The sequence below is a fragment of the Pseudorasbora parva genome, chromosome 5 (assembly GCF_024679245.1).
Source record: "Pseudorasbora parva isolate DD20220531a chromosome 5, ASM2467924v1, whole genome shotgun sequence".
Lineage (NCBI taxonomy): Eukaryota > Metazoa > Chordata > Actinopteri > Cypriniformes > Gobionidae > Pseudorasbora > Pseudorasbora parva.
The window spans coordinates 21,317,050-21,329,178 of record NC_090176.1 but is presented as its reverse complement, the minus strand read 5'-3'; the positions used below and the strand labels follow the sequence as shown (position 1 = coordinate 21,329,178).

The window sequence follows — 12,129 nt, the reverse complement described above, 5'->3', positions numbered from 1 at the left end:
TCTTAGGCCAATAAAATCAACTTACTATAGAGACCTGTGATTTGTAATTTATCATACAAAAAAAAAAATCGATATAAAAACACACACACACACACACACACACACACACACACACACACACACAAAACATAGGATCTAAACAGTGTAAGACACTTTCGTTTTTTTCTCTGTATAATTTCTTTTTTATTATTATTATAATACACCACAATACAAGTCACCACATTTGGAATGGCAAATTACCATGATGGATACCATGGTACAATTAAAATGTTTTTTGTTCTATTTATTTTGTGTTCTCAATATTGCCTTCTATGCCGATTAAAAACAAATCTATGCCAAATTGCTACCATTATACCACATTAGGAATAAACATTTACATACATTTGGAAACGGTGGCTACCGGTGGGAATAAAATAGCAAAAGTAACAGGTGAAGGTCAGCCGGGTGCAGTTCTCAGGCGGTCCAGGTGGTGTCGCTGTTTCAGACGCAACAAAGTTTCAGGCCACTACCGTAACGCCATATTACAGTTGCGAAACAAACATGCAGTTTGAAAGGGCACAGCGCTAGTTAATCTGAACACTATGCAACTACTTAATCTCGTCATTGCGGTAAAGACACTATTATGTGTCGTTGAGGGTTACACCATCAGAAGCTCGGTTTCATGGGCTGTCACCAATGATGTGGTGGACGAAGAGCTGGACACGCACTCGGACGAGGCGCCCGCTGTGCTCGTCGACAATATCGGGATCTGGAAACAAGCCTATCCGTCCTCTGTGTACAGGGACGGTTCAGAGAAGAAACCTGACCAGATATCGAAAAGCGAGGATGTGTCATCCGCGTCCCGTGTGTTCTCATACCGTATGGAGGAGGTGAAGGCGCCGTCCAGCATCCCCACGCCTCCACCGCACGAGGAGACGGCGAGAGTAGCGCGATATATGGCCCATTACAGCGACTGGGGTCACCTGGCAACCATCTCCACGCAGGAACAGGTGATGCTTTATTTACGATGGTGCATTATTGAGTCGGGAGATCTTCTTTCCTGTAAAGTTAAGTTGCAGCTCTGTTCTAATATTTAAAGCTGCAAAACAAACAAACAGAAAAGAAAAGAAAAGAAAAGAAAAAAAAAAAACACAACAACCAACAAACAAACCAAGCAACACAACAACAACAAAAAAAGCCTGTGGTTCGCAATCAGGGCAGTGTTTCCAACCCTGTTCATGTAGTCACAGTACACCAACACTACACATTTTAGATGGCTGAATTCGAAAATTGCATACCAGTAGGCTACTCGTACTATTTTTTTTTTACACGTGTGACCCCGGACCACAAAGTCAGCCTTAAGGGTTTTAAGGGATTCATTCATCATCTGAAAGCTGAATAAATACGTTTTCCATTTATGTATAGTTTGTTTGGATAGAACAATTTTTGGCCGAGATACAACTATTTAAAAATCTGGAATCTGAGGGTGCAAAAAAAATCTAAATATTGAGAAAATCGCCTTTAAAGTTGTCCAAATGAAGTCCTTAGCAATGCATATTACTACTACTAATATTATATATAATAATACTAATATATATATATATATATATATATATATATATATATATATATATATATATATATATATATATATATAATATAGTAGGGAATTTACAAAATATTACTTATTATTCTAATGGTTTTTGTCATAAATGTAAAATCGATAATTTTGACCCATACAAATGTGTTGGTGGCTATTGCCACAAATATACCTGTGTGACTTATGACTGGTTTGGATCAATTTGGATTTGGCTCATCAGAGCAAAGGAGTGACTCATCCAAATGTATATAGACAGCAATATTTGGACATAAGAAACCAATTTCCTTTTCATATACCTATATTCACAGATGGTTCGAAGGTGGAAAATAGTGTAAAAGCAGCAATGGTGACTGGACATCAACGCTATGGAATACGTATTCCAAAACAATGCTCAATTTTTACTGCTGAAGCACGTGCTTTACTTTTAGCTTTGGAACATATTGAAAATACACAACAAAAAAATTCTATAATTTTTACAGACTCGAAATCTTGTCTTCAAGCATTGGACACTTTAAAAACTGATCATCCTTTAGTGGACTGCATCTTAACAAAAGTGGATTATCTATTAAATCAGTTCTTCAGTATCATCTTTTGCTGGGTTCCAGGACATGTGGGACTTTCAGGAAATGAACGAGCTGATGCAGCTGCTAAGGACGCTCTTAATCAGGAGGTTAATGAATGTCAAATTCCTGCATCAGACCGATTATTAATCGATATATTTTAAATAAGTGGCAAGAAGAGTGGAATATGTACAAGACTAATAAATTGTATGGAATTCAACCAGAAATTACAAACAGATTTTTTCCAAATTTTAAAACTAGACTTGATCAAGTGGTTTATACCAGATGTCGTATGGGTCACACAAGTTTGACCCATGCTTTTTTGCTTAAGGGTGAAGACCCAATTTTATGCATGTTTTGTAAAATTCTTTTATCTGTTAAACATATTTTATTGGATTGTCCTGGAATTATTACAAGCAGAATGCTCTTTTATGAAGTTACTTCACTTAAGGACGTATTTAATGATATTATGCCTGAAAAGGTTTTGGATTTTTTATCATATGTTAATTTAAAACATCTTGTATAATATGACTTGCTGTTTTGTTTTTTATTGTATTTATATGATATTTGTATTGTTGTAGTTTAATTTTTGCCATGAAAATAGCTTTGAATGCTCACATGGCATTAAATAAAATAATCTGAATCTGTATGACTGGTTTGGTGGTCCAGGGTCACATCATTCAATGGCAAAAATAGTAAGAGTAGTATGCGATTATGCAGTACCAAATTTATCAGATGTCTCTCTTATCTGACCCATCCATTTCAGGCCTTGAAGTCTCTACTATTAAACTGATGAGTGGAATCGTGTGTTTTATTAGGAAGAGTTTGCACGTCTACTTTTGGTGTCTCCAGGAACAGGGAACCTTATTTTAAAAGTGTTTTCTAGACCTGCAAAATCATGTACCGGTAAATTAATACAAGCTTAAAGTGTTAGCTCACCCAAAAATGAAAATTACCCTGTGGTTTATTCACCCTCAAGCCATCCTAGGTGTATTTCACTTTCTTCTGTCAGACGTAGACAATCAGAGTTATATTTAAAAATGTCCTGGCTCTTCCAAGCTTTAAAATGGCAGTGAATAGAGGATGAGATTTTGAAGCCCAAAAAAGTGCATCCATCGATCATAAAAGTAATCCACACCGCTCCGGGGGGTTAGTAAAGGCCTTCTGAAGCTAAATGATGCACATTTGTGTAAGAAAAATAACCATATTTAAAACTTTATAAACTTAAATAACTAGCAGCCAACAGACCACCACCTACCTACACAAGTCGACTTAGGCCAAAACCTGACGCGATGTAGGAGGAGCGTAAGCTTTAATGCCTCAAACAAATAGGGCTTGACAACAAACTAAAGCCCCTCTTCTCTTATATCCTACAATCCTCCGACATGGACAATCCTAGGCAAGAACAAAACTGTGCTCTGTGCTTCTGTGCTCTGTACTTAAAGGGGTATTTCAGTGTTGGAAAGAGGAATCTGTATTTAAACTGGGTCATTATGGTAGTAGAAATGTGAAATTACTTTTGAATGGTGCTTTCTAGACTGAGAAAAGACAGAAAATGTATATTTGTCTCATGAGGATGAAAGACTTCAACTCCCAGAATGCTTCGCTGCCCTGTGAGGCCATTCCCAAAGCCACCTCTACTGGATTACAGTAACTGAGTTAGAGAACAGACACTACAATTAAATACTGAATGTGTCTGTTCAATATAATGATGGATGATGGATTCGATAGCACGATCATTTGATTATACTCCAGGGTTTCTACTGATACAAAGCCATATGCTAATCACTGAAGTAACCCTTTAAAGTCGGCAAGAAACGGAAGTTGCAATAGTCTTATTTTACCTGTTGTGATGAACTTACGAATGAAACAGCTACTCAGTATAGGGCGTGACTTTTTTTTGTCCACTGGGATTTGATTGGCTGTTTGTGGTTTGCTATTGCTGTGATGTCATGTGAGTGAAAAGTGATTCCGCTCTTCCGCTAGTAAATAGGCTTGTTCGAGATCCATTGGCGCTGCGCAGACTGATCAGCGTATGACATCAAAGTACCGCGAGAGAGATTCAAAAGCATAAGGAGTACTTTGCTCTACAATCATTGTCATAGCAAGAGGAAGGGGAAGAGATTTTTTAAAATCAAAAAATATGAAAAAAGGCACCTAAATTAAAAAAACAAAACTGATACGCTGTGTGCACGGATCAATAATTTATTATAAATTTTGCAGTGTTCCATAAAAAAAACAAATGAGATTTGTCCATTTTGATTTCATGGTGACTTTAATCCTTAGTGAATCATGCACGACTATAAATGGGGCCTTTAATAATGTTGTGGAAAAAAGAAGCACTGTATTAAAGGTCCCGTTCTTCGCGATTTCATCTTTCAAACTTTAGTTAGTGTGAAATGTTGCTGTTAGAGCATAAATAATAACTGTAAAATTATAAAACTCAATGTTCAATGCAAAGCGAGAAATTTTATTTAAAGGGGTGGGGGGGGGACACTCTCAGTCAATCTCATGTCAATCTTGAGTACCTATAGAGTAGTAATGCACCCTTCATATCTCCGAAAAGTCTTTAGTTTTATTATATTTATAAAAGAAATATGGGCTGTACCGAGTCTTTCCGGAAAAAAACGAGCGCCTGGAGGCGTATCGTGTGGGCGGAGCTACAGAATGACGAGTGCGCACAAAGTGGTGACGTCCTCAAGCGTGGAGAAGAAAACGCTAGCCAGATTCAACTAATACAGATATTATCCAGAATCAGATCTGGAGGCTGAAATAAATTGAACAGGGGAAGCAACAACAGCAGGACATCCGTCTCTGTGGTATGTACTGTATTTAGTGGCCTGTCAACATTTGTGTGTGTTTACTCGCAGTTTATGAGGACATGATTCGGTTTATGGACTATTGTATGCAACTAAACCTTAGCAGTAGCAAGCAAAACGGTTTTGCACGTCAGACTAGAGTAACGTTATACATAAAACAACAATGGAGTAACCGTTAGCGCATTTGAATGACAAAGCACGCTTTGTTAGGTTTATGTTTGGGTGGTTTTACGGACACCTATAACGTTAGTGGTCAGCTAAACAAATGTATTTAAACACACACCATAGATTGCATGCTCCATTGATACATTAACTAAAGTTATACACGAATCACGATCATGTTGTTTACTGATGTTTACTCACGCGACGATAGCCAACAGCACAGACATTTGAAGCAGTTTAACTCACCGGCTGTTTCCAAAGCAGGACCGAACCGTTATCGCTGGGACTGCTCCGTCTAAAACACACTTCTTTGGTATGATTTGGTGAAGTCCTGTGACAGCAGTGACCGTGGAGATCCGTGATGTTGTGATGCTTCCCGTCATTTCTGCGTTCAAATCGGTTTAAATGCAGCGCTGCCTTCCCGGAATGCTGTGCTGAAGCGTTGAAGCCGCTTGATGTCACCCATAGGAATAAAGTAAAGCGTGGCGCAGACTATAACGACGAAGTGTTCACGGACAAGTGGATCTGCAGCTGAGAGAGTGTTTATGGGCGTGCATTTCCTCTCTCGCTCTAGTCACGCACGCGCACCCTACCGGGAGAAAAGCCCGTACGGCCCATACAAGGACCTTCCGCTCTATCGACGTCAAGCGGACCCATACTCGAAAAAAACTCTCCGAAACTTGTGAGAAACCTGAAGGAGTATTTTTGACACAATACTCCAAACATCCAACTTAGTTTTTGAAACTTTGTCTATGTTTAGGATGTGAATCCAAGTCTTTTAACAGTGTCAAAAGCTCAGTATGCATGAAACAGCATTTCACCCCCCAATCTGCTGTCCAATCACAACACGGGAAGCGCTGGCCCAATCAGTTACGTTATTTCTGAAGGAGGGACTAAAGAGAACAAGGAAATCATCAGGCCGTTTTTAGAGAAAACAGTGGTGTATAGATAAGTAAATTGTGTGAAAAGTACTGTTTTTTTTTCACGCGAAACATGAACTCTTGTTATATTGCACACTGTAAACATAATCAAAGTTTCGAAAACACGCGAAGAACAGGACCTTTAAGTGCAATCACATGTACATGTACAAAATGTCTTTAATTTAGGCTGTTATTTCCCCCTTTTTAGATCAAAGGACTTCCGTTTGGAAACATCTTCTCTGTCAGTGACGGTCCAGCTGACAACAGCACTGGCGTTCCTTATTTTTATGTGACACCAATGGACAACACCGTAACGGATCTTCGCAGCTTCCCTTTTGCCTCCTTAACATTTTCTGAGGCAGAGGGAGATTTCTGCAGGTGTGTTTACGTGAATTATATGCTTGGAATTAAAGGGATACTTCATCGCTTTTTCATATTAAACTATGTTATGCCCTTAACTAAAACGAGTTGATACATACCTCTCTCGTCTGAGTGCGTGCACTCCGTTTCTATTTAAATAGGGAAACCGTGGAGGTGTTTGGTCGCTTCTGTTACAACCCGCTCGTTTAAAATCGCAACATAAAAAGGGGAAAACCGACAACACTTCTAGTTAATGAAAACTAGTTTATTAAAGTGAAATTAACACAACAAAGAATTAATATAATCAAACAGAAGTCTAGGGATCAAAGAAACAAATAAATGTATAATAGAATATATGAATACACTACATGACTTGGGAAATGGCAAACAAACAGGAATGAGAAAATAATCAATAAGAGCTTACATCATTACACAGAGCCACCTTTTAGAAGGTCTATCACACAGAGGAAGCTGGGGATAATGATACACATCACTCTTATATACACTCTAAGTAATTGTCAATTAGCACAGGAGACTAATCAGAAACTCCTCCCAGTTTGCCCAATTAGGAAGACAGGAGACTCAGGGTAGTCACACTTCTAACTTGATCTCTGTTTGGTACCATAGTGAATGAACTGGGCTTAGTGGGCTAAGCTAAATGCTATCAGATCGTCATCACGGTTCGAGCGATTAAGTGCACGCACTCAGACGAGAGAGGTATGTATCAACTCGCTTTAGTTAAAGCTGCTGTCCTTAACATTTTTTGTGTTCAAGATTTACAAAAATTAAATAATGAGAATGTACAACATGAATCCATTTTCCAAACCGTGTTGTTCTCTTACTGTAAACATAAGAGAAGTGGGGCTACATGGCTCAGTGGTTCATGTAGGTTGTCTACAAACCGAAAGGTTGGTGGTTCGATCCCCGGTTCCACCTGACCAAGTGTCGAGGTGTCCTTGAGCAAGACACCTAACCCCAGCTGCTCCCGACGAGCTGGATGGCGCCTTACATGGCTGACATCGCTGTCGGTGTATGAATGGGTGAATGTGAGGCAAAAATGTAAAGCGCTTTGGATGGCCATAGGGTCTGTTAAAAGCGCTATATAGATGCAGTCCATTTACCATTTTTACCATAAACATCATTATGCTATGAATCATTATGGTACACTTATAATAAGTATTTATATTGGGACTATTTCAGGCCAGACTGGTAGGTACCGCTGCGGAGGAGCACAGTCCCTGCGTGATCCGCCATAGACATAAACAGAGAGAAGTAGCTCCGGCTGCAATGTTCTTCCGCAAGATGCATGCAGTTCTATTTATTAACCACTAGAGTGCAAAAAGTTACGGACTGCAGCTTTAAGGGAATAACAGTTTAATATGAAAAAGCAGTGAAATATCCCTTTAAATTCCTTTACATTTAATACATATCAAAACAAGTAGTATCTTTGACGTGAACCACATTAGTCACTGAATGTGTTTTGTATAATGATTTAATTTAAGTGTTTTGTTTTTTGCTTCACATTTTCTTGCAAAAGGAAGCAGGTTTATGACCCTGAGGACCCCAGATGTGCTAGACTCACTTTGACTGGTAAAATGGTAGAAGTGGGACCAGATGAGCTGGACTTTGCCAAAGAGGCTATGTTCTCCAGGTATTATGCAAAGAATAAATCATACAGTCTGTGAACTGGATCATGTTTATTCGGTTATGTTCTGTTTTGGTTTAGTTTTCGCTGTGTTTTGCTTGAGTTCCCAGTTATCATTAGTTCTCCAGGCTGTTAATTAGTTCATCCAACTGTTCTGTTTTACGGTGATTAATCTCCCTGCGCATTTAATGCCTGCTACAGATTTCGGTAATCCTACAAGATCATTTACAAATCTCACTCTATGACATGGATCTAAAAAACTTGGGTACAACATGTATGTAGACTGTATGATGATGACACTCACTGGATCGGCTACGATGCAAGTTAGTGTAGAAAAAAAAAACTTCATCAGCATGTGCTAATGGTAAACATAGAGCAAGATAAATTGCACTTTGACAATTGTGGTTTTTATGTGCCATGAAAAAAAGAGGGGGAAGTGAGGCCAACTTGGCATGGCAATTTAGAAAATGGAGCTTAAGGTAAGTTTTAAGGGCCATGTCGCGTTGACCAATATGCCATTTCTTTGCATTTTTATTGGCTAGTCATTAGATGTAGATCATAGCAGCAAACACACTGTGCGGTGATCATGCTAAACTTCTTACATTGTCAGAAAATGATCGCAGCCAATGTTTGGTCGCAAAAACGTGATATTGGCCGTCTTTGAACCCCTCTCGCTATTAGACGTAGGCAAGGCAAGGCAAGGCAAGTTTATTTATATAGCACATTTCATACACAATGGCAATTCAAAGTGCTTTACATAGAAAGGAATTAAAATAGGGATAAAAATGCATAAGAAAAAGAATACAATGTAAAGAGAATTAAAAATAATAAAAAGGACCAAAGTTTAGGAGCCGTGACCAGAGAAATTGCCATGATTGGTCTTTTGTTATCTGGGACAGCCCAAAATTGTACAATGTGTACCAGGCATAAGCACTTAGTTATTTTAGATGAGACCCATCAATGTTTATGTGTAGTAGCTTTTTTTCTCCTGTATGTTCTTCTGAGTTATTAAAGATTGTTCCACCAATTTTTTTGTATCTGATGCAATTGTGCTTTTTACTTATTAATTATGCACCTACTTGTATAAGAATTTTTTTGCTATATGCAATTGCACTTGTAAGGATATCATAACCAATATATATATATTTTTTTTTTGTTGGGTAAGCAGTGTGTCTGCAAATATATATTTGTATTAATTTTGTGCGTGTGCTTTGTTTAGGCATCCTGTTATGAAGAAGTGGCCCCCTGGACATAAGTGGTTTTTCATGAAATTGGTTTTGCAGCAAGTTTGGCTGCAGGACTGGGTCGGAGGAGTCTCTGTCATTCCGCTTGAAGAATATTTCAAAGCGACACCTTTCTGAGAAAAAAAACAGCTGCATCCTATAATGAACAAGGTACAAACCAAACTGAACTGATTATGGACAGAAGGTGGTTATGTTTTTGTTACAAACTACTTCCAACTAGTGGCTTTTGTCCTGGCCATTATACCGGTTCAGTGCCTCTGGATTTTGCTCCTAATGTGTTCCTGAGGATTTGATGAATGTGTGAAATATGTTCAAGTAAGACTTACATTATCGATAGAATAATTCCACAGTTACTTAAAGTGCCCCAATTATGCTATTTTTAAAGATTCCTAATTTTGTTTTGGAGGCATGCATGCATCCAAGGCCAAAAAAATGCTCATAACATACAATGTGGCTTCTGTTCTTTTTTCTCAGTGTCTGAACTGTGCAATAAAGGATTTGGCCTCTCTAAATCCCTCCTTTCTGAGAGCCTCTTCTGCCCATGTACTATTCTGCTCTTATCTGCTCCTATTCTGCACTTTAGTATTTGAAACTATCCAGACCTTTTAGATTCACAAACAGCTATATTACACACTACATGAAAGGTCAACTCTGGAAAAAGCATAATAGGGGCACTTAAAGGGATAGCTGACCCCAAAATAAAAATGTGTCATTACTTACTAACCCTTATGTTGTTCCAAACCTGTGTTTCTTTCTTCTGTGAATCACTGATAGAAGATATTTTAAAGAATGTTAATCAAACAGATAATGGACCCCATTGACTTCCATAGTATTTGTTTCTTTCTAGTCAAAAAAAGCAACATTGGTATTATATACATTCCTAATTATATTTGTTAACTGGTATTAATATTAATCATTATAATACCATTGTGTAGCCAGATGTCTTTATAGCCCTAGGCTATATATATATATATATATATTTTTTAGGTGTTATTACATTTCACAAGAACGTAATAGGAATAAATACTGGTTCAGTGCAGTTTTTGTTACTCATTGATGCTTGAACTTCCTCTTTAAATAACGCAGTGCTATGCCCTCTGTGTGTGTATGACACTTCCCACATGAAGAACTTTAGAACTGAATGAATCGATTCAGCAGTCAATATCACCATCCCTAAAAATGCGTTAAATTCGACAAAGTAATTTAGTAAAGGATGTATTAAAAAACAGGTAATTTTTTTGTATTAAAAAAATTAATGTTGTGAATTAGCAGATTTTATTATACAGTTTTTTTAATTGGCCGTTAAAGTTTTAAATGGGACAATTACAGAACACACTGATTCTTTTAACAATGCATCAGCACACAACCTTTTTGAGGTGCAAGTAAGAGAAGAAAGCTTAATAGAGTCAAAATCATGAAATGCTGAAGTGAGTTTGCAGTTATATTTTGCCTCTAAAATACACACCGAGCAATGCTATCAGCCCATTTCACAGGGTGATTTCTCAACTGCCACAAATACTGCCCTAACAGAATACAGATCTGTGCACTTTTTGCTGTACCTGTTTTTTAATTGGCCTTTAGTTCAAAAAAGCATTACCTTGCCAAAGCACTGACCCAGCTCTTTGATAATGGTGTTGAGTGCTACAAATGCAAACCTTTTTGACTAATTGGCTGTACTCTGATCCAGTGGCATATAGGAATCGTCAGATTGACAGTACTCTGGTCCAGTGGTGTGGGCGAACTAGTGGGGGCGGCAGTAATATTTTAGGGTGGCCGTGACATAAAATCTACTCCCACATATGCGTCTATTGCCCCACCCCCACCCCACAAGGGCCCTGCATCAACTCTCTAGGGCATAATTTTTAAAAATATCTTTTGTGTTCAACAGAAGAAAGAAACTCATATAGGTTTGGAACAACATAAGGGTCTATAAATGATGACAATTTTCATTTTTGGGTAAACTGTCCCTTTAAAAGCCGGAGGCCTTTTTTATCACATATATGCTATGCAGACATTTTATTGAAAGGAAAGCTATTAATTTAATAAACATAAACATTTAAATCACTTATGCTTAACCTTTCTACAATATGACTTTACAAACAAATATCTATACTAAATACTTCAGAAAAAAGAAAAGGTATATATAAATAGTTGAGATGAGACTCACTTTACTGTGAGGTATGAAGGTGTGACATTTCATAAACATGAAGTGTGGAACACAAGTTATGCATTTGTGTGTAAAAGAGTGTTTTTCATTTATTTATGGCATTTAATGCTTTCCAACATTTCAGTTCAGTTGTGGGTCTGCATTAACTTCTCAAGGACAGCGACTTACTGTACAGTACATGACCTCATATGTGATGCTACCTAACGCAATTACAATGTAATTGACATCTTAATGAAATATCTCAAATATCTGTCTGTGCCTTGCAAAATTTCTTCACAATGATATACATGTGCTGTGCAAATAAAGTAAAAACCTTAATAAATGATATATTGTGTGGTGGGGCAGTTGCTCATTTTTTTGCATTTTAGTCTTTTGATGTAAATGAAGGACTAATAATGTAGATTACAAAAAGGATTGATTGGACTAATGTGATTTATATAATACAGAATTAAGCTTTAAATAGTATTCCTAAGAGACTTCAGTAAAACTGTCTTACGTAACAGTATCTGGCTTGAGTAAAATTAAAAATTGTGCAGGTTATAATTAATCCTCTTCACTTTATTCTAAAATATACTTTTCTGTGAGACATACAGAGAAATAGAGCTACAATTAAATTTTTCAATGAGAGTCAACAAATTAAAAATAATCACAGGCACACATCTAGGGTAGCACT

The 12,129-nt window shown here is 37.5% G+C and overlaps 1 protein-coding gene across 1 annotated transcript; it reads left to right on the top strand.

Annotated features, from left to right (window-relative positions):
- The first annotated feature begins 407 nt into the window (after nucleotides 1–407).
- Nucleotides 408–11,793, top strand: creg2 (cellular repressor of E1A-stimulated genes 2). Its single transcript, XM_067443504.1, has 4 exons — nucleotides 408–989; nucleotides 6,249–6,418; nucleotides 7,938–8,051; nucleotides 9,265–11,793. Exons 1-4 carry the CDS (start codon nucleotides 582–584, stop codon nucleotides 9,404–9,406), a joined length of 834 nt encoding a protein of 277 aa, XP_067299605.1. The 5' UTR covers nucleotides 408–581; the 3' UTR covers nucleotides 9,407–11,793.
- Nucleotides 11,794–12,129: the final 336 nt, after the last annotated feature.

Bases quoted from the DNA above. Each gene is read 5' to 3' on its own strand.
- creg2 (XM_067443504.1), top strand. From the start codon at position 582: ATGCAACTACTTAATCTCGTCATTGCGGTAAAGACACTATTATGTGTC. The intron at 6,419-7,937 runs GTGTGTTTACGT...TTCTTGCAAAAG, and splicing joins GCAGAGGGAGATTTCTGCAG to GAAGCAGGTTTATGACCCTG. The intron at 8,052-9,264 runs GTATTATGCAAA...TGCTTTGTTTAG, and splicing joins AAAGAGGCTATGTTCTCCAG to GCATCCTGTTATGAAGAAGT.